This window comes from Meles meles, chromosome 4 (assembly GCF_922984935.1).
Source record: "Meles meles chromosome 4, mMelMel3.1 paternal haplotype, whole genome shotgun sequence".
NCBI lineage: Eukaryota > Metazoa > Chordata > Mammalia > Carnivora > Mustelidae > Meles > Meles meles.
The window spans coordinates 77,009,885-77,036,006 of NC_060069.1; the positions used below are offsets into that span (position 1 = coordinate 77,009,885).

A 26,122-nucleotide genomic window follows, 5' to 3' on the forward strand; every position below is an offset into this window, starting at 1 on the left:
TGATTACTTAAGAAAGTTAGAAGTTTTCAATGTTGGGGCACCTGGGTGGCTCAGTTGGTTAAGTGACTGCCTTCAGCTCAGGTCATGATCCCAGGGTCCTGGGATCAAGCCCTGCATCAGGCTCCCTGCTCAGTGGGGAGCCTGCTTCTCCCTCTCCCTCTGCTGCTCTGCCTGCTTGTGTCTCTTGCTCTCTCTATCAAATAAACAAATAAAATCTTAAAAAAAAACTTCTCAATGTTAAAGGAGCTAAGTTTTACTAACAATTGTATAATCTTCTGTAGAATTCCTTAATTAAATGTAAATATTAAATTTATAATGACCTGTAATCACTTTAAAATTTCAAAAAAATTATTTGAGAGAGCAAAAGAGAGCAAGGGAGAGAGCATGAATGGGTGGGGGCGGGGGGCAGAGGAAGAGGGAGAAGCAGGCTCCCTACCTGGGATCCCTACCTGGGATCATGACCTGAGCCTAAGACAGATGCTTAAACGACTGAACCACCCAGGAGCCCCAATGAGCTGCAATCCTATTGAGACATGTATTTTAAAACCTTCTGAGGTTTTTGGGGCACGTGGGACTGGCTCAGTCAGAAGAATGTGACTCTTGATCTCGGGATCATGAGTTCAAGCCCCATAGTGCATATAGAGATTACTTAAATACATATTTAAAAAAACAACAAGTTTCTGAGTTTTTTTTTTTTTTTAAGAAGGCTTCACACCCAGCATGAGGCCCAACATGGGACTTAAACTCACCACCCTGAGATCAAGACCTGAGTTAAGATCAAGAGTTGGCACTTAATCTACTGAGTCACCCAGGTGCCCCACTTTCTGAGGTTTTTAACAAATTTCTTTGAGATCAAAATTGTAAAATAAGTCTTTTTGACTAATTAGGCTTGTTTATTTTGTATGTTAAGTTCCTTGGAAAGCACTGTCAAACCAATAACTATAAGCCGTAGGTTGTCTTGGATGGGTATATGCTATAACTATTCTAGAAAATACATGAAATTCTTGAAGTTATATATATGCTGATATAAGGTCAATGCTTGAATGATTGAAATGTTCTGTGTCACAGAAACAACTGATTTCCTTGTCAGCTACATAATAATGAACCCCATATCAGATCTTTAACCATGTCCATTTCTGAGTCTTGTGGGTTTGTTTGTGTGTTTTTTTTTTTTTTGTCATTTATAGTTATTGTTTTGATGCTCTTGCAAAATGTGTTTCATCTTCAAGGAAATTCATAAAAAGTACTTCTGGCAGATACAGGTTTTTGAGATCTTTAAAATCATAAAACTGAGCTGGGTAAGAATTTCCAGAATGAATGGGCAAGCTGCATTCAAACTAAACAAAAACTAGTAAATAGGACTGAATGAATTGAGGAAGATGATAACATATTCCGTTGTGAACAAATGGAAGCATTTAACTTTTCTCTCTACCTGAACCTTTCAGAAGTCAGAAACTCTCAATGAGCATTCTTTCTTCCACAGCTATTATAATTATTTGCACAAGTTCAATGAGCTTCTGTTCTTCTTGTAATAGGACACCATTGGAAACATTGGTTATAATACCAAAGCTTTGACTGGAATGTCATATTTGAGAGAAACATATACAGACTAAAATATGACAGACAGCTCCAAGGAATTAGGATTGACTTTACAGAGCCATTAAAACCCCTTGAGAATGTTAGCCTGATATGTTGCTTACAGAGTGCCCAGCAGTCTTACCAGGTGAGTAAAGAATGTTACTTCCTGGCAGGTGCAAGAACCCTCAGGGTATTTGGGGAAACTCAAGAAGAGGAATGCACCCAAACTTATAGGTATTGCAAACAAATACTTGGCTTTACTTTGGCCTTAAGAAGCTATTAAAAGTTCATTCTAAAGATTCCTTATAAAAAGTCCTAGCAAAACAGATTTTAAAAGATCTATATGATCAATCAGTATTTTTGCTAAGATTATATAAATAATTAGGCCAAGTTTGTTAAAACTGGACTTGTTTTATAAATGAATTAGTCTTGATTTGGCTGTCTTTGGAAATAAGAGTGAATTTAGAGAGAAAAATTATGCTTCAATAATGCATCCTTATGGATGTAAGATTCTAGTTTTAATTGTCTTTAAATGTTTGTTGTTTGCCTAAACTAGACAACTTGAGGTAAACTTCAGACACATTGCCATAATAGCTCACATATAGACAATTTTTCTGCTTATCACTCTATGGGGATAATAAAAGGGACCCCATGGGCATATGATTATTTAAACAGCTGGACACTAGGATGAATGTCCCAACAATTATGTAACTCAGCCATCACCTTGATCAATTCTATGTGGCTGGGATAACAAAATTTTTCCTTAAAAGTCAGATCATACCCCACTCCATGGGGTTAACTATGAACTAGTGGAGATAATAGATGGCCCCACCTTCCTTATAATTGGATTGGAGAATGTACTTGGGGATGCCCTAATCTCCTGGGACAAGTCATCTCCCACTTGCCAGCAATTCCTCCTAACGAGGCCAAGAAGGCTTATTAATGCTTTTATCTCTCAGCCATATTTGTCCTGGGAGCCACCTCTGTTATTGTATAAGTAGATCCTTTGGCAAAGCATACAGTGGCTGCCTTTAACCAAACCAAACACAAAGTCAGCCCCATACCAGCACATATAGGGATCTTTCTATTACTAAAAAGAATGTTTCTTATTGGCCTATGGTAATGTTACATGGGACTCTCTAGTCTATAGGCACCTCTCTCAACCTCAAACTATCAACATTTTAACAGAATATAGCAACCCACAGATAGGCTCATGACAACAAATTTCCCCAGTACACAGTCCTTCTAACTGATACACCTGGGAAGGTTTATATCAAATATGTGATGGATATATGTTGCTTACTCTGAAAATGGGACAATTAAGCCAAAAGGCCCTTTTATGCTGGGAATAGAAAAACCATACTCTCTTAATTTTTAAAAGATATTATTTATTTATTTGAGAGAGAGAGAGAAAGCATGAGCAGGGGGAGGGATAGAGGGAAAAGCAGACTCCCCACTGAGCTGGAAGTCTGATCACGCCCAGGACCCCCAGATCGTGACTTGAGCTGAAGGCAGATGCTTAACCAACTGAGCCACCCAGGTGCCTCGAAAAACCATGCTCTTGATTCATAGCCCAAGAGTACTCGCCAAATAGAGTGGCTCCTCCCAAGAACCCTGTGACCATGCCATTATCTCACAGGCAAATGATTGGTCTGCTACTGACTGGACAAGGCGACCAGGCATCAGACAGCTTGCACCTAACGGAACATAAAGGTTATGTGGGCCAAATTTGTGACCATAGCTTCCACCAGGCTGGATTGGAAGATGCACTATGCATGACCTTAGCACTAGGACTATCACAATTCCAAGCTAATCTTCCATATCTAAAACAATGATAGACAAGATCTGTGTTCCATTGGTATGAGCAACTGATGTCTCTTTTTCTTCCATCAATAGATTTAGAAGATGTCAATGGCAAGTGGAGGCCCTTGATAAATACACAATTAAGGCCTTACATGATTCTGAAGATAGCATTATGTTATTAAACACTAAAGTAACTCATGTGTAAGTAATTCTATAAAATAAAATGGCATTAGGATGTCTTAGCAGCGGCACAAGGAGGAACATGTGCCATTATTACACTGGAATGTTGTGTCTATCTTCCAGATGACAACAAAAATATAACAGAATTACTGATATGAGTAATCAAATTGGTGCTCTTAAAGTTCCTACATTGGCCACTTAATGACTGGTTACATTCCTGGTTAGAAAGTGGACTGTGGTCCACGCTGAAGGATCTTCTCATTGCTCTTCTTATTTTCATTATAACATTAATACTAATATGTTGTCCCTTTCACTTTGTTCTCTCCTATTGTCCGGATACATGCAAACAGTTCCTGACTCCTTCACCCAGTGACAGATGATTCTTACTATTCGAAACAAATTTATTCCAATGTTCACTCCGGGCTCTATAGGAATGGCCTCTGTAATTTATTTTAGAGACAGATAGTGACCATTTTCAGTCCATAGCTAGGGACATCTCTATGACTCCTGTCAGCTTAAAGAAGTTATAGAAGATGAGCCTTTCACCCTTCAACAACTTTAAAGATTTAAGGACCAAGAATTGGTCAGGGGAGAAATGATGAGGGATAGGAGGAGAAAAATGTTCACCTTTAGCCCAGTAGATTGACCTATAGCCTGTATAGTCTTGATAAGGATCAAATGTGTGCTGGTTGCTACATTCTAAAAGTGTCTCATGACTGCCTATACATCTCATCAATAGTTAATAGCGGGCTGAGTGATAAGCACCAGAAAATCTTGGAAAAGTAGTTTTAGGAATAGAAATTTGCAGAAAACATTTATGATCTAATCTTTCTTGCACGTCTCCTCCCCCTTGAGCACTAAGCATATAACTGGCTTCATACAAGGTCCTGTCCTTGTGCTACTTAAATAAACTTAACTAAGTTGTACCATACAATGTCTCAGGAATGCTTTCTTGGCCTTTGGATTCCACAGTCCTGCAACAGTACATTTGTTACAAGTGACGAATCTACACTGACACATCATAATCGCCCAAAATCCATAGTTACTATCACTGGTTTACTTTTTTTTTTTTTTTTTTAAGAGAATAGGGGCACCTGGGTGACTCAGATGGTTAGGTGTCCGTCTTCCACTCAGGTAATGATCTCAGGGTTCTGGGATCAAGCCTGCTTCTCCCTCTCTCTGCCTGCTTCTGCCTACTTGTGCTCTGTCAAATAAATAAATAATCTTAACAACAACAAAAAATAATTTTTATTTAGGTACAGTGCATTTATTGTTATGGAAAGATACCCATATTATTTTGACAAGAAATTTAAAATCTATTAGGATGAATCCGATATTTAAATAGAAAATGTATAAGCATAATAAAGCTGAAATGGCTCTATACCACCACGTAACAGTAGAAATCCTAAGATATTGCCAGAATCCATACATCATAAACAAACTTTTCAGTAACTGAATTGGCGAAGACATCTGAAATTGAGTACTCACTGATATTACCTTGTGTTTTTTTTTTTTTTTTCTACAATTTACTGCATAAGACCCTAATACCTGAGGGTACTGGCAATACAAGTATACCAACGCTCGTTTTTTAAAATTTGTTTTTAAGATTTTACCTATTTGACAGCAACAGCGTGAGAGAGCTAGAGAGCTCACACGAGAGAGCACGCGAGCACACAAGTAGGGGGAATGGAAGAGGGAGAAGCAGGCTTCCAGCTGAGCAGGGAGCCCCATGCAGTGCTCAATTCCAGAACCCCAGGATTAATCCCAGACCCCAGAATCATGACCTGAGCCAAAGGCAGATGCTTAACGCTTAACGACTGAGGCTCGCAGGGGCCCCCAAGGCTCAGTTTTATCTAGCACAGCGTTAATTGACTTTTCAGTATAGTTAAGAGATGGAAACTGTGGTTAAGAAATCTTGAAATACAGGGTCAGTGGGTTAAAGCCTCTGCCTTCGGCTGAGGTCATGATCCCAGAGTCCTGGGATCGAGCCCCACATCGGGCTCTCTGCTCGGCAGGGAGCCTGCTTCTCTTCCTCTCTCTGCCTGGCTCTCTGCCTGGTTGTGATCTCTCTGTGTGTCAAATAAGTAAATAAAATCTTAAAAAAAAAAAAAAGAAATCTTGAAATACAGCTAGATAAAGCTTCTCAAGAAAAAAGGGAACCCTGACTAGTAAACTGCATGTTTTCTGATTCTAGGGGTTTAAGAAGGTGAAATAGGGCGAAGAGATTGAATCAGAAATCAGGTATTCTGAGCAACAGTGGTCATCTCTCGGCGATAATTGCACGAGGTTGGGAAACGGAGGGGGTGGGGAAGAGGAGAGAGACAGTTATAAAGGAGTCCTAAGGTGCCACTGGCTGTCACACAGTAAGTTCTCTTTAAGATAACTGTAATCAGAGGCCCCCTCCCCCTACACTGAGTTAGGTATTCAGATAGGTCCAGATGTTCAGATTTCGTGAACCAAAGGAAACTCGGAGTCGGAGGAGGACGGAGCTTGCCCGCTGGGTCGCGTGTGCCCTCGGGCCGGTGATCTCCAGCTGCAGAAAACCTGTGAAGTAACAATGGGAGACGCCGCACTTTAAAGTCTAGAATCAGAACGTGCCAGATTGGCTCCAAATGAAAAACAGTGTTAGTCAGCTGCCGCCAGGCTCCACCTCTCCCGGGGCGGTGGACCACGTCCCACTTCCTCAGGAGGTGGGCCAGCCTACCACCGCGCTTCCAGAAGCACCCGCACACACTGAAGCGCCTCCTGCCGCGTGCCTCGGAAGCTTCCGAGAGGCGGGCCGGCGCCTAGTGCGCAGGTGCGGGGAGCTGGCCCGGGGCTTCGAGCCAGGCCCTAGCAGTTACGCGCCCGCCTCCGCAAGCGCTGCCGGCCGTTTACTTTTGAAAGGCTGCCCCGCGCTCTTTCCCATTGGCGGACGCTACGCAGTTGAACGTTGCGGGGAGACTGCGCTTGCGTTCTGAGGCTCCGCGAGGCCCCGCCCCGTCTGGGCACCTCAAATCCCTCAGGGCGGAGGAGGGCGGGGACGCCAAGCATCTCGGGGACGCGGAGCGTGGAGGCCGTGGAGCAGGTTGGTCTCAAACTTCCCGCGGTGAGTCTAAGAAGTGTCTTGGAGGGGTCCGTCTTCTTTGTCTGTAAGCACAGGCTGGTGTACTGGGTGTGTTTGGGGAAAGTCTAGGGGCTTGGTGATGGAGAGCGTCGGCACGGGTTCCTGCATTTACTCTCTCGCCCCAGAAGAGGAGGTTGCAGAGCCTCGTTTTCCTCCCTCGGGTGCGGAGCTGAGTTTCTGTGAGGGAGCAGGCCGCGTGTGGTGGTGGGGGTGAGAAGAGCGGGACTCCACAGACCTGGTCTGCCTCGCGTGGTTTCGGGCGGGGGGCGCGAAGGCGGTGGAAGTGCATTGGGAGGGAGGCTCGGGAAGATTTGCCCTAAACCTTGGAGAAAGGGAGGGTACGGTTATGTTGCGGCCCTTTGTGAGAGGTTCTCATGAGACTTAATAGTGGGTGTAATTATGCCCATTTTACAGGTGTGAAACCTCATTTCTGAGAGGCATTAGGAAAAACTGACCCAGGGCGCCACAACATTTAAATGGCAGAACTGAGACATGTACAGACAGACGTAATGATGGGGATAACCTAAATCAGTATTTATAATATTAGGCTGGCAAGATCTTTCGTTCCCATGGATCTTTCTTGTTTTCAAGTTGACTTGAAGAAGTCTCAAATGCGCATGAATGTTTGCTCCGTCATCATCATTGTTGGCTAACATTTTCAAGTGCTCATAAGATACTTGACGCTACAAAAAGAGGTCCTTTGTGACCATTTATTTGGTCACAGGATTGTTGAAATTTTCAGTGTACAAGTGATACCTCTCCTGCACCACCAACTGTTGATATTTCTCACATTTTTATAAAAACACAATGAGGCTTAGGGGAGATAAACTTCGAGGAGTGAAAGGAGTGAAATAACCTTTCCTGTTCTTTGAGAATGCAAACCTAAAATATTAAGGTAAAATTATTTTAATTTTAGAACACGAATAAAAGAAACTGAGTAAGTTGGAGAAGATAAAGTATATTCAGTCGCTAATCCAGAAGATCAGCAAAGTAGGTAAGCTCTGAAAGATTAAGTGAATACAAAATTCTCAGTAAATTTTTTTGCGTGTATGATTTAAAGTGGAAGTTGAGATTTTTAAATCTTCTGAAAAAGACATGTTGGTGTATAAAATTCAAGCCATCTAGGAGGAGCATAAAGTGAAAACAGCTCCCTCATCTGACCTGTACCTTAAAGTTAGTCACTTTTGTGTACCCTTTCAGAAGTTTTACAGGGATTTGTGTACATCTAAACAAACAAATGGTATCATTTTATACGTACAGATCTGCAGGTTGCATTTATTCCTTACCTGGATATAAAAGCTATGCATTAACATACTGATTTGTCTTTTTTTTTTTTTTTTTTTTTTTTTGATGACTACGTAGCTAACCTTTGAAGTAACGTACAATAATTTAGTTGGGGAAGGTGAAAATTTTGATTTTAGGTCATGTTAATTTTAACATTGCCTTTCAGCAAACATTGCTGAATATACTTTCACTGTGAAAAGTGCTGCGGAAAAAGCAATGAAAATCCGAATTTCTCATTTCAGTTCTTGGTTAAATCCCATAAGTAGTTTCTTTTTTAGTTTGGGAAAATAGGTTGATGTCAAATGCAAGAACAGTGCAAATGGGCAGAGTTAAAGTCATATCTGACCATAGGATTTTTTTTTTTTTTAAATTTGAAAGGGTTATGGTGACCCATTATTTTTGTATATTTAGATGTACAAATGTATTTTTAAAATTTTGCCCTATGTATATAGATGACACAAATGTAGTATTTCTGAAGTAATCGTGAATTGCATAAAATGTGCCTTGTATCAGTTAGGGCCACAAAGATGTGAGACCCAATCAGAATTTTCCCAGACTTATAGCTGACTCACACTATAAGTTCTGGAGCAAGTCACTTAAACTCTATAATGTGGTAAACATAATTTTCTTCAGAGGTTGTTAAATATAATGGAATTTTTATTACTATTCATGTTTAGAGATGAAAGAGGCATTGTTAGTGAATTAAAACTTAAAAAATCATTTACACATACTGTGTAAGAGAATGGATACTATTTTTTTGTACTGTTTAATTCTCCATAATCTCTTTCTACTGACCATTCACACATCATGGAGGCTCTGTAGGAAATCCACTTTTTGGAGAATGCATTAAAAGTTTAGAAATTCAGAAGTGTTTTTGACACTTAAACACAAGAATTTTGTGAAATAATTTATAAGTAGATGGTTTAGCCTCAATTTCTTTCTTTCTTTTTTTTTTTTCCAAAGATTTTATGTGTTTATTTGACAGGCAGAGATCAGAAGTAGGCAGAGAGGCAGGCAGAGAGAGGGGAAAGCAGGCTCCCTGCAGAGCAGAGAGCCCAGTGTGTGGCTCAATCCCAGGACCCTGGGATCATGACCTGAGCTGAAGGCAGAGGCTTTAACCTACTGAGCCACCCAGGTGCCCTAAGCCTCAATTTCTGAAAAGATTTATTTTTATATTCATTTCTTGGTGACTTTTATTTTTTAATTTTTTAGAAAAGATTTTATTTATTTGAGAGAGAGAGAAAAAATTTACCATTATAAGCAGTAAGTGTACAGTGGAGTGTCATTAAGTTCATTCACGTTGTGCAACTGTCAGCACCCATCTGTCTCCAGAACTTTTTCCATCTTCCCAGACTAGAACTAAACGATAACTCTCCATCTCCTCTTCCTTTAGCCCCATTTCACTTTGTCTTTGTGGAGTGCTTACTAGTTTTTATATTATGTGCACTTACCACATCTATTGCAATTAAAGTTTTTCCTCCATTGACCTGAGTAATTTTCAGTTATTAAATGAACTTACATTTCTGGGAAGAATCTCATTTTGATCATTGTACTCTGGATTTGGTTTTGCTAATAGTATGTTCAGGATTTTTATATCGGTATCCATTTTTGAAATTAGTCTATTTTAGTTTTTACTAGGTTTTGGAATCATGTTATACTATTTTCAAAATAATTTGCAAACTCTTTATCTTTGTATTCTAGAACAGTTGAACAAGAAATTGCCTCCTAAAAATTTGAAAGAACTCCCCCAGAGAAGCTTGTCCCTTCTTTTTTTCAGAATAGTGCTTTTCCAATTTGTGAATTTCTCTCATATTTTGCTTTATATATTCTCTGGTCGGTTTGGTATTTGAACTGATATAGAGAATAATTCATTTTTGAATGAATATAGTATATATTCCAAATATAGTAGCATAGAATTATGCAAGGTATTCTGATTTTGGATTTTTCTATATTTGGTTTATTTCCTTTTTCCAATGCTGACTTTGTATATTTGTTGTTTCTTCCTTTCGTCTCTTGATGGGTTAGGGTATTAATTGCTGCATAATAAATTATCCCAATATTTAGCAGCTTAAAAGAACAAATACTAAAATACAATTTCTGTGGGCCAGGAATTTAGAAGCAGCTTAGCTGAGTGCCTCCAGCCCAGCGTCTCTCTCATGAGGTTGCAGTCAAGTTGTTGACTGAGGCTGCAGTCATTGCAGGATTTCACTGGACCTCAAGTATCTTGCTAGTAAGCCCACTTATGTAGCCATCAGCAGACTTCCAGTTTTTAGGGGGCTATTAGACTGAGGGCTGTAGTCCTAGGTCATAATAAGTGGACCTTGGTCTGCTCACAACATGGCATCTCCCCTCCCTCAGTGACAGTGATCTAAGAGAGATGAAGAGAGCCAGGTCATTCCTGATGGAAACCATGGTCTTATTACAAAACCTTGAAAGTATTATCTTGTCGCTTCTGCTGTATTCTCTTAGAAGGGGGTCCCCTGGGTGGCTCAGTCCATTAAACATCTTCCCTCGGCTCAGGTCATGATCCCCGGGTCCTGGGATTGAGCCCCGCATTGGGACCCTGCTGAGTGGGGAGTCTCCTTCTCCCTCTCCTGGTCCCTTTGCTTGTGCTCTCTCCCTCTCTCAAATAAATAAATAAATAAATAAATCAGATCTTAAAAAGAAGAGAGTCACTAGGTCCAATCTACACTCAAGGGAAAGGGATTACAAAAGGACATGAGTACTAGAAGTGGAGGTCATTGGGGGGCCATCTTGGAGGCTGCCTATTCCAGATAGCTAGTGGCTTATTTATTTAAAGAGACAGCTCTTGGGTTTATCAATACCAGCAATTTTGTTAATTCATTGTTTTCTTCATTTATTTTATTTTTCTTCTGCTTTTCCTAGGTCGGTTTTCCTTTTTTTCTCTTTCCCTTTAGATGAATCCATTTTATATTCCTTTTGTTTGGTAATAAAAGTATATAGCTTCAGCTCTGCCCTGTACAATTCTTTTTTTAAACCCTATAGATTTTCCTAAGTATTTTTGTCTCACATGAATAAAGTACATCTTGGCTGGGTACAGAATTCCTGGGTCATATCCTTTTCCTTCTAGACCCTGTGGACCTTGCTATATGATCTCTTAGCTTTCCTTGTTGCTTTGGAGATGTTCTGGTTATGTGTTGCCCTGTAACAAATACCTGAAGGCTTGGCTGGCTGCGTGTTCATGATGACTTTTTCACTCACATGTCTGGTACTTCATTGCTTCTCTACTTTTCCTCTCTTGCCAGCCAAGTAGCCTGGACTTTGTTTTACATAGTGATTCATGGTTCTGGGACAGTAACTTGCTAGGCTAATTAAGGACTGTACCCAGAACGGTCATAGCATCACTTGTACTTTATATCCTGTTGATCAAAGCAGTCACGTGGCCTGCCCAGGTTTTTTGTGGGGAGAAGAGATTTCATCTTTTGTTGGGGGAGTACCACTGAAGCCACATTGTGGGGAGTGTGCGTGGGAGATAATGGTTGTGGCCATTTTTGGAAATTATAATTTACCAAAATTCTCTTCTTAACAACTGAGCCGCCAGCCTAGTGCCCCTAAGATTTCGTTCTTAAACACTGTTTCCTTCCTTTATTCCCTCCAGCCAGTATAATTGTAATTTTCTTAGTTTGGGCTGTTATAACAAAAATACCATGAACTTAAGTGGCTTAAACAACAGATTTCTCGTAGTTCTGGAGGCTGGGAAGTCCAAGATCAGGATGCCAGCATGGCTGGGTTCTGGTAAGAGTTCCCTTCCTGGGGCACCTGGGTGGCTCAGTTGTTAAGTGTCTGCCTTCAGCTCACGTCATGATTCCAGGGTCCTGGGACTGAGCCCTGAGCCCTGCATCGGGCTCCCTGCTCTGCAGGAAGCCTGCTTCTCCCTCTCCCACTTCCCCCAACCCTGGCTTGTGTTCCCTCTATTGCTATCTGTTAAATAAATCTTTAAAAACAAACAAATGCTCCCTTCCTGGGTTGCAGATGGCCCTCTTAATGCTGCATTCCTTATGTGGTGGAGAGGTGAAGAGAGGGAGCGAGCCATCCTGTCTCCTCTAAGGGCACTAATTGGTTCGTGAGGGCTCTGCCCTTATGACCTCATCTCCTAAAGGCTCTACTTACTAATACCATCTCATTAACAGCTAGGATCTCAACATGAATTTTAGGGGGACACAGGCATTCAGTCCATAAGTCATGTTTTTTGGTAAAGTCAATATTTAATATTACACTAATATGATAAGAGAGCCATATATTTCCTCTCATTTCATCGTTCTATCACTTTTCCCGAACTTTAGTTTTGTCATCATCTCTTAATATGTTCAGACACTTCTTGAAATATTGTCAGTTCTATTTCTCAAAGACATTCCTTTCAGATCTTCTTTTCCCAGACTACTTGTTCTCTAGGCTTGCTGCACAGTTGTCCTGGATTTAATTTCACCATTAACCCGGTGAGAATTCTTGCTTTTCTTTTCCAAAATTTATTCTTGGTATAGAATTTTAGGTTGGAAGTCATTTTTTCCTGGAACATTGAGGGCATTGCTTCAGTGCCTTCTGTTTTCTAGTGTTGTTATGTACATACAACATGGCTAAATCCAAGATACTCATCCTTGAAAATAAACATAGGTAAAGTTTTGCCCTTTTTTGTCCCCCTCAAATGTCTGACCTGGATGTAGAAAACTTCTGGGGCATGAAATTTCATGCTGGTTTCTGAAGAACTAGCTTCTAAGCATGATAGCGACCTATACTTTCTGATTCTCAGGCAATAACCAGAGTCAGAAAGTTGCTGGCCTTACAGAGTTTTCGGCTAGGCTTGCTTCTGTTAAACAGTTCTGACTGGTCATAAATGTATTGCCTAAAATCAGTCTTGAATAGCTCAGCAAGAAGAGGGTCGTCCAAGAGTAGGATTTTATTTCTGTATCTTTAGGTTATCTACAAATTTCTTTTTTAAAGATTTATTTATTTATTTGTCAGAGAGAGAGAAAGAGAGCATAAGCAGGCAGAGTGGCAGGCAGAGGCAGAAAGAGAAGCAGGCTTCCCGTTGAGCAAGGAGCCCAATGCGGGACTTGATCCCAACACCCTGGGATTATGACCTGAGCCAAAGGCAGCGACTTAACTGACTGAGCCACCCAGCCATCCCAGTTATCTGCAAACTTCTAATTACATTTTATTAAAAATGTTTATATACTTTGAAAGTTAACTTTTGAGACCATATTTGCTTTTTACTTTATATGAGCCCAAGAGATGGCATTTTCTTTCAATATTGTTGTAAATATCTTCGTTGTAAATATCTTCTTTGTAAACAAAGTTGAGCTCTTGGGGGGGTCCCTAAATGGATTCTCAGGGAAAAATGTTTTCTAGAGTTTTGTCAAATATGACTTTCTAGAGGGAAAGGTTTGATTCTGTTTTAGGCCAATTTTGGCACTTTTAAACATTAAATAGCTCTAATATTAAGTCTAAGTTGAATATATGTCCACTGCTCAAAGTTATTTTTTCACGGCAAAGTGCTGTGTTTTTTTTTTTTTTTTTTTTTTTTTTAAGATTTTATTTATTTGACAGAGGTCACAAGTAGGCAGAGAGGCAGGCAGAGAGAAAGGAGAAAGCAGGCTCCCTGCTGAGCAGAGAGCCTGATGCGGGGCTCGATCCCAGGACCCTGGGATCAGGACCTGAGCTGAAGGCAGAGGCTTAACCCACTGAGCCACCCAGGTGCCCCATAAAGTGCTGTTTTGTTTTTTCCTTCCTTATGAATTCTGACATCACTAAAATCCTCTGAGAAACATGTTTGTTTTTCATGGGTGGCTTTGTGTGATTATAGAGCTCTCTGTATAGGGGAAAGTCAAGAAATCTTCCCAGCATGCATTCTCTTGCACATATCTGCAGTGAATGTCATCATCTGAACTGTTGCCCAGTTACTTTAGTTTCCTGGAATGCTTCACAGTTCAAGCTTAGTATCTGTTTGATGTCTTGCCTCATTAGGGTTCTGAATATTGTCAATCTGGTGCTCGCTTTGGCAGCACATATACTGAATATTGTCAATCTGAATGGAATATTTTTTGATAGATTCTCCTGTTACAGCTTTTCTGAAACAAAAGTAGAGATTTTGCTGTTTAAAAAACAAAAAACTAAGATCTGATATTAATGTTGTTTTTTTTTTTTTTTTTTTAAGATTTTATTTATTCATTTGACAGAGATCACAGGTAGGCAGAGAGGTAGGTAGAGAGAGAGGAGGAAGCAGGCTCCCCACGGAGCAGAGAGCCCAGTGCAGGACTCGATCCCATGGTCCCGGGATCATGACCTGAGCCGAAGGCAGAGGCTTTAACCCACTGAGCCACCCAGGCACCTCTTAACATTGGTTTCTTAAGGGGTAGTGTTTATTCAATCAGTGAGTGAATCCCTACTGTGTGTTTAGTGAATACATGTAGTGAATGCTTAAAGTTCTGTTTAGACACAACTCCTGCCCTTACTATAGGCTTACATCCTCTAATATATAGGGAAATTTTACAAAATTCTCTTAACTTCAGTTAAGTGCTGTAAATTGGCAGTACAGCATTCAGTGAGATAAGAGACCTTATCTGGGGAGGAGGCAGAGCCCAATTTGAGACTTGAATAAGAGTTTGATTTTGAAAATGTGAAGGAGCATAGAGCCAGAAAGTCTAAAGAGGTTTTTAATAGTTAATAAAAGTACACAATTATTTGTAGATATCTTCTCAAACTTTTCATGTTAAAAGTTAGTTTTATAGAGGATGATTTGGTAACCTTTATATTTTACATGAATGGGACTTGGGTTTTTTGTTTTGTTCTCTGTTTCTCTAAGTGATGGTGTAATTTGATTTTTCTCTACCAGGGCTAAGTAATTCTTGAAGATTGTGGCTTGCATTGAGGATAGGTACAAACTAAGACCATAAGATGAGGTAGGGTACAAAACTGTCAGGTTTTTATTGTTGGAAATGTCAAAAATATTTGCCAAGAGGTCAAATTATTATTGCTGGGTTTCTTTCATTAAGGAAAAGAGGACTAATGATGTTCTTTACCACTAACGCTCTACTGGTCAGTAATTCATAGTTAAGCCCAATTAATAGTTCATCTTTAAAACTGGTTTTTATTGGAAGGACTAATTAAAAAATGTTTTTCCCTTCCAAATTAAAAGTATTGCTTTGCAGTAGTAAACTCTGCTGATTCTGGACTTTAAGCATACTAGTATTTCAATTAAAAAAGCTAAGAAATTTATAGTAACTGTTCGTAGAGAAATTTAATACCTTGCCTTAGGAACTATGGTTGAGCCAATTGGGAATATGAATTCTTTTTTTTTATTTTAAAGATTTTATTTATTTATTTGACAGACGGAGATCACAAGTAGGCAGAGAGGCAGGCAGAGAGAGAGAAGGAAGCAGGCTCCCTGCTGAGCAGAGAGCCCGATGTCGGGCTTAATCCCAGGGCCCCGGGATCATGACCTGAGCCGAAGGCAGAGGCTTTAACCTTCTGAGCCACCCAGGTGCCCTGGGAATATGAATTCTTTTGAATTAATAATATAACTTTGCTAATCACAGTTTGTTATTTAGTAGGAATGTTTGATCTTGCCTATTTTTGCATAATTAAAAAAAATTCATGGGACACCTGGGTGCTTCAGTCAGTTGAGCGTGTGTATTCAACTCAGGTCATGATCCTGAGGTCCTGGGATCGAGTCCCACATCGGGCTCCTTGACCAGTAGGGAGCCTGCTTCTCCCTCTGCCTGCCTTTCCTCCTGCTTGTGCATGTGCATGCTCTCTCTCTGGCGAGTAAATAAAATCTTAAAAAAAAAAAAAAATCCCAACTTATTTTTAACTACAAATGATGTATATTCATTAGTTACATGTGCACAGCAGTTTCAGCAACACTATTTATGTTATGCTCACAGAATTTTAGCTACCATGTCACTATACTGAGCTGTTAAAATACCACTGACTGTATTTCCCAATCGTTGTGCCTTATCCCATAACTGGAAGCCGGAACCTTCCTATCCCCTTTACCCGTTTCACCATCCCCACCCACCCTCTGCCCCACAACCACTTTTGTTCTCTGTATTTATGGTCTGTTTTGGTGTTTTTGTTTGCACATTTATTTTTTTAAAGACTTAATTTATTTAGAATGGGAGCGAGAGCACGAGCTGGGAGAGGGGCAAAAGAAGAGGGAGAGAATCTTAAGCAAACTCTGCACAGAGCAAGGAGCCCCATATGGGACTCAGTCCCACAACCCTGAGATCATGACCTGAGCTGAAACCAAGAGTTGGACACTCAACCAACCGAGACAGCTAGGTGCCTCTGCTCATTTGTTTAGATTCCACATATACGGTATTAGTCTTTCTTCTGCTTAGCATAGTACCCTCCAGGTCCATCCATGTTATTGGAGATGACAAGATCTCATTTTTCTATGGCTGATTACTCCATTGTGTCTGTATATTTATCATACACACACACATACACATACACACCAGATCTCATCTGTTCATTTTTGAAGGATACTTGTTACTGCCTCCATATCTTGGCTATTGCAGTGAACACAGGGTGCATACCTCTTTTGGAATTAGTGTTATCTTTATTGGATAAATATCTAGTAGTGCAATTACTGGGTTATATGGTATTTCGATTTTTAGTTTTTTTGAGGAACCTCCATACTGTTTTCCAGTGTTTGCACCAATTCACACTCCACCAACAGTGCAGGGTTCCCTTTTTTCCCACATCCTTGCCAACACTTATTTTTCTTGTCTGATACTATCCATTCTGACAAACCTAAGGTGGTGTCTCATGGTTTTGATGTGCATTTCCCTGATGATCAATGATGAGCATTGTGTCATGTCTGTTGGTCATCTGTATGTCTTTGGAAAACTGTTTATTCAGGTCCTCTGCCCATTTTTGGGTGTTAGGTTGTATAGGTTCCTTATATATTTTGGATATTAACCCCTTATCAGGTATCATTTACAAATAACCACTCATTGCCTTTTCATTTGCTGGGCAGAAACTTTCAATTTTGGTGTAGTTCTAATTTACTTTTGCTTGTTTTCCTTGCTTAAGGAGACATATCTAGAAAAATGTTGCTAAGGCCAATGCCCCAGAGATTATTTTCTATGTTTTCTTTATGGAGTTCTCAGGTTTTACATTTTGGACTTTAATCCAGTTTGAATTTATTTTTAAGTATGGTGTAAAGAAATTGGTCCAGCTTGTCTTTAACATAGAGCTGTTAATTTTTCCCAGCATCATTAAAGTGATTATCTTTTCCTCATTGTATATTCTTGTCTTTGTCAGAGATTGCCCATGTACATGAGTTTATTTCTGAGCTATCCTGTTCATTGATCTATGTTTTTGTACTAGTACCATACTGGTTTTTTTTTTTTTTTTTTTTTTTTTAAAGATTTTATTTATTTATTTGACAGAGAGAGAGATCACAAGTAGGCAGAGAGGCAGGCAGAGAGAGAGGAGGAAGTAGGCTCCCCGCCGAGCAGAGAGCCCCATGCGGGGCTCAATCCCAGGACCCTGAGATCATGACCTGAGCCGAAGGCAGAGGCTTAACCCACTGAGCCACCCAGGCGCCCCAGTACCATACTGTTTTGATGACTGCAGCTTTGTAGTGTAGTTTGAAATCTGGGATTGTGGTACCTCCCACTTTGTTGTTCTTTATCAAGATTTGTTTTGGCTATTCAGTGTCTTTTAGGCATATTCCAGTTCTATGAGAAATACTTCCTGGTATTTTGATAAGAGATTACTGTGAATCTATAGATTGCTTTAGGTAGTATAGACATTTTGACAGTGTTCTTCCAATCCAGACTATGGCATATTTTTCAACCTGTTTATGTTGTCTTCAGTTTCTTCCATCAGTGTTGAATAGTTTTCAGAGTACAGGTCTTTCACCTTCTTGATTTCTTCCTAGGTATTTTATTTTGGTAAATGTAGTTGTTAATTTCTCCCTGCTACTGTTGAATGTATAGAGATGCAACAGATTAATTTGTATACTGCAACTTGATTGACTCATTTACTCTAACAGTTTGTTGGTGGTTTTTAGGGTTTTCTGTATAAAGTTTCTTGTCATCTGCGAATAGTGACAGTTTTACCTTTTCTTTTTTTTAACCAACATAGATGCCTTTTCTTTTTTCTTGTCTGCTGTGGCTAGAACTTCCAGTTCTTGTGCATAGTTTAGATTTTAGTGCTTAGAATGTAAGAAGTTGCACAGGTTATCAGTGAGTAGACTTCAACAGAACACTGAATTTTACTTTTGCATAGAAGCAAACTTAAATAACTTTAATTTGAAATATTTACTACAAATTAGAATTGTTTAGCGTGATTTTAGTCCCAAAGTAAGATCTTAAAAATGACGTCTATATATTAGGAATTGTATTACTTAGAACACTGCATTTAAAAATCTTAAACATATTAATTTTTTTAAAAATGACAAGCACAGTATATTAATAGTTTTGAGGTTAACACCTAAAACTTTATATGGTATGTACAACTGTTTTGTTACATGGAGGCTTAAAATTTTTTTTTCTTGACAGGAAATGCACAATTTTGAGGACGAGTTAACTTGTCCCATTTGTTATAGTATTTTTGAAGATCCTCGTGTACTACCGTGCTCTCATACATTTTGTAGAAATTGCTTGGAAAACGTTCTTCAGGCATCTGGGAACTTTTATATATGGAGACCTTTACGAATTCCACTCAAGTGCCCCAATTGCAGAAGTATTATTGAAATTGCTCCAACTGGTATTGAATCTTTACCTGTTAATTTTGCATTAAGGGCTATTATTGAAAAGTATCAACAAGAAGACCATCCAGATATTGTCACCTGTCCTGAACATTACAGACAACCATTAAATGTTTACTGTCTCCTAGATAAAAAACTAGTGTGTGGTCATTGCCTTACCATAGGTCAACATCATGGTCATCCCATAGATGATCTTCAAAGTGCTTATCTGAAAGAAAAGGACACACCTCAAAAACTACTTGAACAGTTAACCGACACACACTGGACAGATCTTACTCATCTTATTGAAAAGCTGGAAGAACAGAAATCTCATTCAGAAAAAATGGTCCAAAGTGATAAGGAAGTTGTTCTCCAGTATTTTAAGGAGCTTAGTGATGTATTAGAACAGAAAAAAAAAATGTTCCTAGCTGCTCTCTGTGATGTTAGCAATCTGATTAATCAAGAATATACTCCACAAATTGAAAGAATGAAAGAAATAAGAGAGCAGCAACTTGAATTGATGACACTGACAACATCTTTACAGGAGGAGTCTCCACTTAAATTTCTTGAAAAAGTTGATGATATCCGCCAACATGTGCAGATTTTGAAACAAAGACCACTTCCTGAGGTCCAACCTGTTGAAATTTATCCTCGAGTAAGCCAAATACTGAAAGAAGATTGGAGCAGAACAGAAATTGGACAAATTAAGAAACTTCTCATTCCTGAAATGAAAATTTCTTCAAAGAGGATGCCATGTTCCTGGCCTGATAAAGATGAGAAAGAAGTTGAATTTTTTAAGATTTTAAACATTGTTATAGTTACTTTAATTTCAGTGATACTGATGTTGATCCTCTTTTTTAACCAACACATAATAACCTTCTTAAATGAAATCACTTCAATATGTTTTTCTGAAGTTTCTTTATCTCTTTACCAAAGTTTATCTAACAATCTGCATGATTTAAAGAATATGCTGTGTCACACTTTATATTTACTGAAGGAATTCATGTGGAAAATAGTTTCTCGTTGAAAATTCAAATCTGAATTGTTTAAATAGGCTTACTCTGTACAGCAGACTAATAGCCATTGCTAAAGGGAGATATAGGGTAGGATGGACAAATAGCAAAGTAAACTATCAGATTTACAGCAAATATCGAAATATGTTAAACCATCCATGCTGCTTAGATGGAAATTTGTCAGTTAGAAGTGATACATAAGGTGTCTTAACCAGAACATCTAGTTTACTTGATTTAATATATTATCCCATTTTATTTGCTTGAGGTTGACTTTATCGTTGTGGCATTGAAATACTCCTGTACCAATACTGTCTTTTAGCTTTTTTTTTTTGTCTCTTAGCATTCTATTACTGCAGTGGATAGTGTTGCAGTTATGTATAAATAGTTTTTAGATCAAAAGATAGCAAAATCCTTAAAGCGTATAGGCCTTTATTTTGATGTGGCTTAAAGCCTTTGGCCAAATAAGGATGTTGAGTAGAGGTATAAAATTCAAGTAGCAAAGTCTAAAAGTGATAAGGGATTGTTTACATTAAGGGTATTTTTGATCAAATATATCTGATTACCTGATAACATTAATGTATTTTAAGATAGACTTAAGAGCCCTAGAATGTTTATCAACACTCATTCCTGACAAAGCTATGGCTTTTGGAAATACATTGTTAGGGAACAAGCAGGGACCTTTTTCAAATAATGGTCTTATTTTATTCTGTGGTTTGTGTAAATTAACGTTTTGGTTAGTGCTTTAGTCTTGCCAGTCAAATCTGTTCTTGGATTAAAAACTCAAAACATGTTATTAGCATTGTATATTGTTGATAACTTCCATCATTAGATTTAGGTGGGATCATGTTAACTCTGTCTTAAAAAAATGGTCTTTTCTGCTATTTGCTAATGCTATTATTGAAGTACCAATAATTTAACTTTCTTAAATTTTGTTTAAATGGGAGCCCGTGTGGCTATTTAGTCAAATCCCTTTGATTTAGTTCCCTTGTTAACAGGGACTGGGAATTGTGGCGCTTGTGGTAGGACTTTTGGCTTGCCCCTTTTGTTCATGGAAACGTTAAGTAAAAGGTCATTTTCCAGAAATTCCAAATTGGCTGTTGCTCTTAGATCCATTCCCTAGGAGCCCTATCTAGTTCAGACTTTCAGGTCATTTTGGGGAATGCTCCTGGTCCTATACTACATATAAATTTTAATGAGTTAATATGGCTGTAGTTCTAAAATGTTCCTAATGTCTTATCTGCTGAGAATATCAACACAAAGATGGCTGGCTATATTAAGTCAAATATATGACCAGAATCAGAATATATATGTAGCACAATTAACAGTCATGTAGGCAAAGAACACTTGGAGGTTATTAATAGTGGTGGTGGTGGGGAGCTAAATATTAAGGTATTGAAATATAAATACAACATAGTAACTTAGATTGAAGTTGGTTGGTCACAATACAAAAATGCCTCACTTTTTGAATACACGTATTAGTAAGCACTGAAATTTCTAGCTGTTTGTGTCAAGCACTTCATGTCAGGTTTCTGAAGTGTAGGTATTATCTTCTGACTTTTTGTAGATAAGGAAACACAACCAGAAGTGATTTGCCTAAGGCCATAAAGCCAGCATAAGGGAGACAGTATATTTTTAGTTTCTGCTGTTATGCTACCAAAACCTTAAGCCAAGATTTTTATTCAGTTAGGACTAATTTATGTCTAAGAATCTATTTATATAGCTGAAGATTGGAACCATCGACTTATTAACACATTTTAGGTTTGACATTACGCTTTGTTAAGTTGCTGGTTCTTAAACAAAACTATGAATTTTATGTAGTGTGCGTGAATATAGTCAATACAAATAACTGATTAATACATGCTGTTCTGTTTTGTAATTCTTACCAGGAGGATGAAACTGTAAAAGTATATAATCTTGAAATATTTCTAAGTTTTATGTATAACAAAATATATTTTAATAAACTTATTTTGCTATTTTATGTGCATTGAGTGGCTTTATAAGGCGCTCAAACTCTGGGGTAGTAGCTTTGGAATTTTCATATGGGTAATGGGAATTATCTAAACTGTTTTTTTAAGACAAAATGTTGTAGAGCTTCATACTAGAGTATTACGTTCCATTAATCACTATTTTCACCAATGAAAACACTTGATTATATTCTTTTTACTTTTCCCTTATATCCAGATTTAAAACAAATGACCACATTAGAGTTTCACATCTTGCTTTATTTAAGTCCATGCTCATGTATTTACATTTTTAATGACACAAACCATCTTTGTTGGATCTTTTTAGTACCTAAACAATGGCTGATTATTGAGCTAATAACTTTTAAATTCCTTAGCATCAATATCCCAAAATCAAATAGCTAGGGCAAAGACTGGACTCAATACCAGAATTCCTCTTGAAAACCAAGTGGTTGCCAACTTCAGTTACAGTGTAACACCAAGCTAATGCAGAAAGAAAAAGCCCTGGCAGATGGATAGGCAAACAATTTCCATTTATACTAAGAAAGTTAATCCCTACATCATTTTTTTTTTAAAAAGATTTTATTTGACAGAGACAGATCACAGGTAGGCAGACAGAGAGAGGAGGAAGCAGGCTCTCCGAGGAGCAGAGAGCCAGATGTGGGGCTCGATCCCAGGACCCTGGGATCATGACCTGAGCCAAAGGCAGAGGCTTTAACCTACTGAGCCACCCAGGCACCCCCATCATTTTTTTTTTAAATGAAGCAATAATGGGTATTTATTTCTTTTTCACTGATGAGTAACTTATTCATGTTCAGATACTGCCTGTTTGCTGGCTGGCCCTCTTTCAAGTTTTAAACACACTGAGTTAGAAAAGCATATAAAATATTTAATTTTCATCTTGCAGAATTCAGAACTGTTTAAAAAAAATGTTCCCATTGTTCGAGTAATAAATACAGTGACTGTCTAAACTGTTATAGTAAATTAAATAGAATACCTTAAGAATTTATTCGTTAGTAGTTGGCAGGCTTTTCCACTGTAGATTAGAGATCCATGATGGTATGCTGCATCTTAACATGATGTAGTTTAGAACTTACTGTTCATGAACTAACATACTTTTAAACTCTGTTGGTAGTAACTTTGGACTAAGGGCAAATCATCTAGCACTCCCAAGCACCTCATTTTCTCCAAAGCCTGCTACTTACAAAACTGTCAGATTCTTAGTCTCCTAGAAGCAGGTATATAGAATATTTTTTTAAATATTTTATTTATTTGACAGAGAGAGAGGTCACAAGTAGGCAGAGAGGCAGGCAGAGAGAGAGGGAGAAACAGGCTCCCCACTGAGCAGAGAGCCTGATGCGGGGCTCGATCCCAGGACCCTGAGATCATGATCCGAGCCGAAGGCAGAGACTTAAAACCACCGAGCCACCCAGGCGCCCCAGGTATATAGAATATTTTTTAAAAGATTTTGAGAGACCGAGAACACAAGCAGGGGAGAGGCAGAGGGAGAAGCAGACTCCTTGCTGAGTGAGCAGAACCTGATACAGGGCTCAATCCTAGGGTCCTGGGATAATGATCCAAGCCAAAGGCAGATACTTAACCAAGTGAGCCACTCAGGTGTCCCTAGAATACTTTATTAGACTATTTAACCTATCTCTTAGTAGCATAAAATAGAAACCAGTTAGTTATATGATCCAGTTCAGGAATATGTATTTTACATAATTTATAGTCCTTTACAAATAGAAAATCAATACAATATGCTGAATCTACTGATTCAATTTAAGGAATCCTGGCTATAAATAAATTCAACAAAGTCCTTTAGATGCGATTTGTTTTGGGTTTACTGCAACACTTTTTGTTATATTGTATGTCTTGTAAATTCCAATAAGTCGGTCTGAAATCTCAAACATGTTATTTCGAAGAGAAATTATTATGAACTGAGCATTTTTTGTTTGTTCCTAAAGAGAGAAAAAAAAATAGAATTATTAGTAACAAGTAAATCATAACAAACATCTAACTTGAAATGCTTTTGCTGGGCAATAAATTCATTAGTTTGATAATTAAGATGAGCAGAAATGATAGCATGGGTAATTTATGACACAGCATTTGAGAGGAATTTGGGTATTTTGGGATGCATGGTTGCCTAGAAGCTTCTAGTGGAGGGGAAAAAAAAAATCTAAGGAAACCAGGGATTCTCGTTGGGTTTCTGCTACTAATTTACATTACTTGTCCAAATTAGAAATATTTAGTTCAAATAAAGGACTTGGTCTCTCAGATACCACAGGACACAGTGTTAAGAGTATAGGGGAGGGGCGCCTGCGTGGCTCAGTGGGTTAAGTCTCTGCCTTCAGATCAGGTCATGATCCCAGGGTCCTGGGATCGAGCCCCACATTGTGCTCTCTGCTCAGCAGGGAGCCTGTTTCCCTTCCTCTCTCTGCCTGCCTCTCTGCCTACTTGTGATCTCTCTCTCTGTCAAATAAATAAAAAAAATCTTAAAAAAAAAAAAAAGTACAGGGGAAAAGCTCAAAAGAAGTCAGTCAATAGAAAACCTCTAACTGATTACTTACATATATATAAAATGCGACAATGGACACATTTTTAAAATCAAGGGCCGCATCAATCTCATCCATGAAGTACAGAGGAGTAGGTTTGTAGTGGTGAAGAGCAAATACTAAAGCCAATGAACTAAGTGTTTTCTCTCCTCCTGAAAGATTGAAGATCTTCTTCCAACTTTTCTTAGGTGGTCGAACACTGTATTAAGAAAATCTCTTATTAGATAACTTGCAAAGCTAAAGAATTCATGATTTGTTTTAAAACTGGCTTCTACTATCTTTCTGGGGATCTCTAATTTGCTTTTCACAGACTTAAACTTTTTTGAGGTTATTTTGTAAAAACATTATTGGAGAACGAACACATAAGAATACCTACCAAAACTGTAAGATTTAAACAGCAAGACAGTAAACTAACTTCTTGCTGTTCTTCTGTTTCCAGTGCATTTTTTTGCTTTGCAATTTTAAATCCTAATGTTAAAGTGAAATGGCTCAAAAATTTAAAAGATGAACTAGACAAATATTGTGTAAAATTAAGTATTTGCTGCTTGCCCAGAATTTATGTTGTAAGTTGCCAATATGTAAACAAATTAGTGCTCACCATCTAACAAAACAAGCTGGAGATCTAAACGACACATCCCACCCTTAAAAAATACTGACAGTGTGGAGAATATGTAGAGATATGTAACAAGAGGATCCAAAACTCAGTATAATTACAAACCTGAACATGATTCCTTCAGAGAAAGGATCCAAGCTATCTACAAGCTCCAGTTCAGCATCACCTCCCAAAGTTAGCATTTGGTAATTTTCCTTTAATTTATTTGTTATTATATAAAAACCTGCCATGAATTCATTAAGTCTTTGTTTCCGAAGATCTTCATATGCCTGTCTAAACTGATCTCTTTCACAAGTAATTTTGTCCAATTCTGCTACCCGCTGTAAATATAATTCTTCCTATGAAAAAAATATCATGAGAAAAACATCTATTCAGTTACTCTTCTGAAATGAGAGTTAAAACTGCTAATTATACAAATTAAAATTCACAATTTAGGCTAAGGACTAAGGAATTTCTGACTAAGTCATTAACAGTTTATTTATACCTTCTTTTTATACTCTGCAATGGCACCAAGGTTTGGTTTCATTTCATGACACTGGGCTTCTAAAAGTGCAATTTGATTTGTTATAGAATCTGGGTTCTTGATTGCTTCAAGATCCTCTGGGGTTAAAACTGCAATCTCTTCAAGAGGACTGTCTTCTATGGGATGCAATGATATTTTTGAAATCTAAAAGTTCAATTTAGATGAGTGTTAGCGAAGGCACAGAACTGTAATTGTTTTAAAAAAAATCACTATATGACAAATTACTTATCTACTAAATATATACTAAGGATTTATGGCTAATTTCTGTAGCAATTATTTTTCAAAGGACAAGAAGAAAAATATTACAGTGTTCCAAAATGTTCATGTAGCCTTTTGTTAAATCTCTGAATCAGCCCCAGGGTGAAAATAATGACTAGTGGAACCATTACACAGATTTTTCTATATATAGAAATTACTATATATTGTTCATTACATGCCCTGTAAACCTAAGAAATTATCATCTCTGGGGATTAAGAATCACAACATCCCAAAAATACAAAATAGAAATAAGAAACACAACTCTTCCATAAAGGATCTTTTAAAGTGACATTTAACTAAATGGTAACCATCTTACCTCTTTTTGCCAATATTTTATTTTCGAATTATGTTCAGCAATGTGACCATCTATTTGTTCAAGTTTCAATTTAATACTAAGTGCATCTTTTTGAAGAGCATGTTCATTTTCTTGAATTATTTTTAGTTCTTGAAGTAGATTACGATGTTCTTTTTGGATCTCTGGTAAGGACCCCTAAAAAATAAGAATAACTACTATGGATAATGACCTTCCCAAAT

The 26,122-nt window shown here is 38.2% G+C and overlaps 2 protein-coding genes across 7 annotated transcripts in view; one reads left to right on the forward strand and one right to left on the reverse strand.

Moving 5' to 3' along the window:
- The first annotated feature begins 6,411 nt into the window (after window positions 1-6,411).
- Window positions 6,412-21,643, forward strand: TRIM59 (tripartite motif containing 59). Of its 6 annotated transcripts, none has more exons than XM_046001290.1 (4): window positions 6,412-6,649; window positions 7,082-7,161; window positions 7,584-7,657; window positions 18,481-21,643. In XM_046001290.1, the coding sequence occupies exon 4, from the start codon at window positions 18,484-18,486 to the stop codon at window positions 19,693-19,695; it is 1,212 nt and encodes a 403-aa protein (XP_045857246.1). In that variant the 5' UTR covers window positions 6,412-6,649; window positions 7,082-7,161; window positions 7,584-7,657; window positions 18,481-18,483; the 3' UTR covers window positions 19,696-21,643. The 6 variants fall into 6 exon arrangements, with proteins under 6 accessions (XP_045857246.1, XP_045857248.1, XP_045857242.1 ...); XM_046001292.1 differs by lacking the exon at window positions 7,082-7,161 and adding an exon at window positions 14,802-14,868 and having other exon boundaries at window positions 7,584-7,661; XM_046001288.1 differs by having other exon boundaries at window positions 6,413-6,649; window positions 7,584-7,661.
- A 1,595-nt stretch (window positions 21,644-23,238) lies between these two features.
- Window positions 23,239-26,122, reverse strand: part of SMC4 (structural maintenance of chromosomes 4) — a 38,989-nt gene continuing 36,105 nt past the window's right edge. The window contains exons 20-24 of the mRNA XM_046003158.1: window positions 25,905-26,078; window positions 25,292-25,474; window positions 24,913-25,145; window positions 24,210-24,393; window positions 23,239-23,600 (exon numbers count right to left, since the gene is read on the reverse strand). Of these exons, the coding sequence (XP_045859114.1) occupies window positions 23,448-23,600; window positions 24,210-24,393; window positions 24,913-25,145; window positions 25,292-25,474; window positions 25,905-26,078 (927 nt within the window). The 3' untranslated portion in view covers window positions 23,239-23,447. The remainder of the gene's footprint in view (window positions 23,601-24,209; window positions 24,394-24,912; window positions 25,146-25,291; window positions 25,475-25,904; window positions 26,079-26,122) is intronic.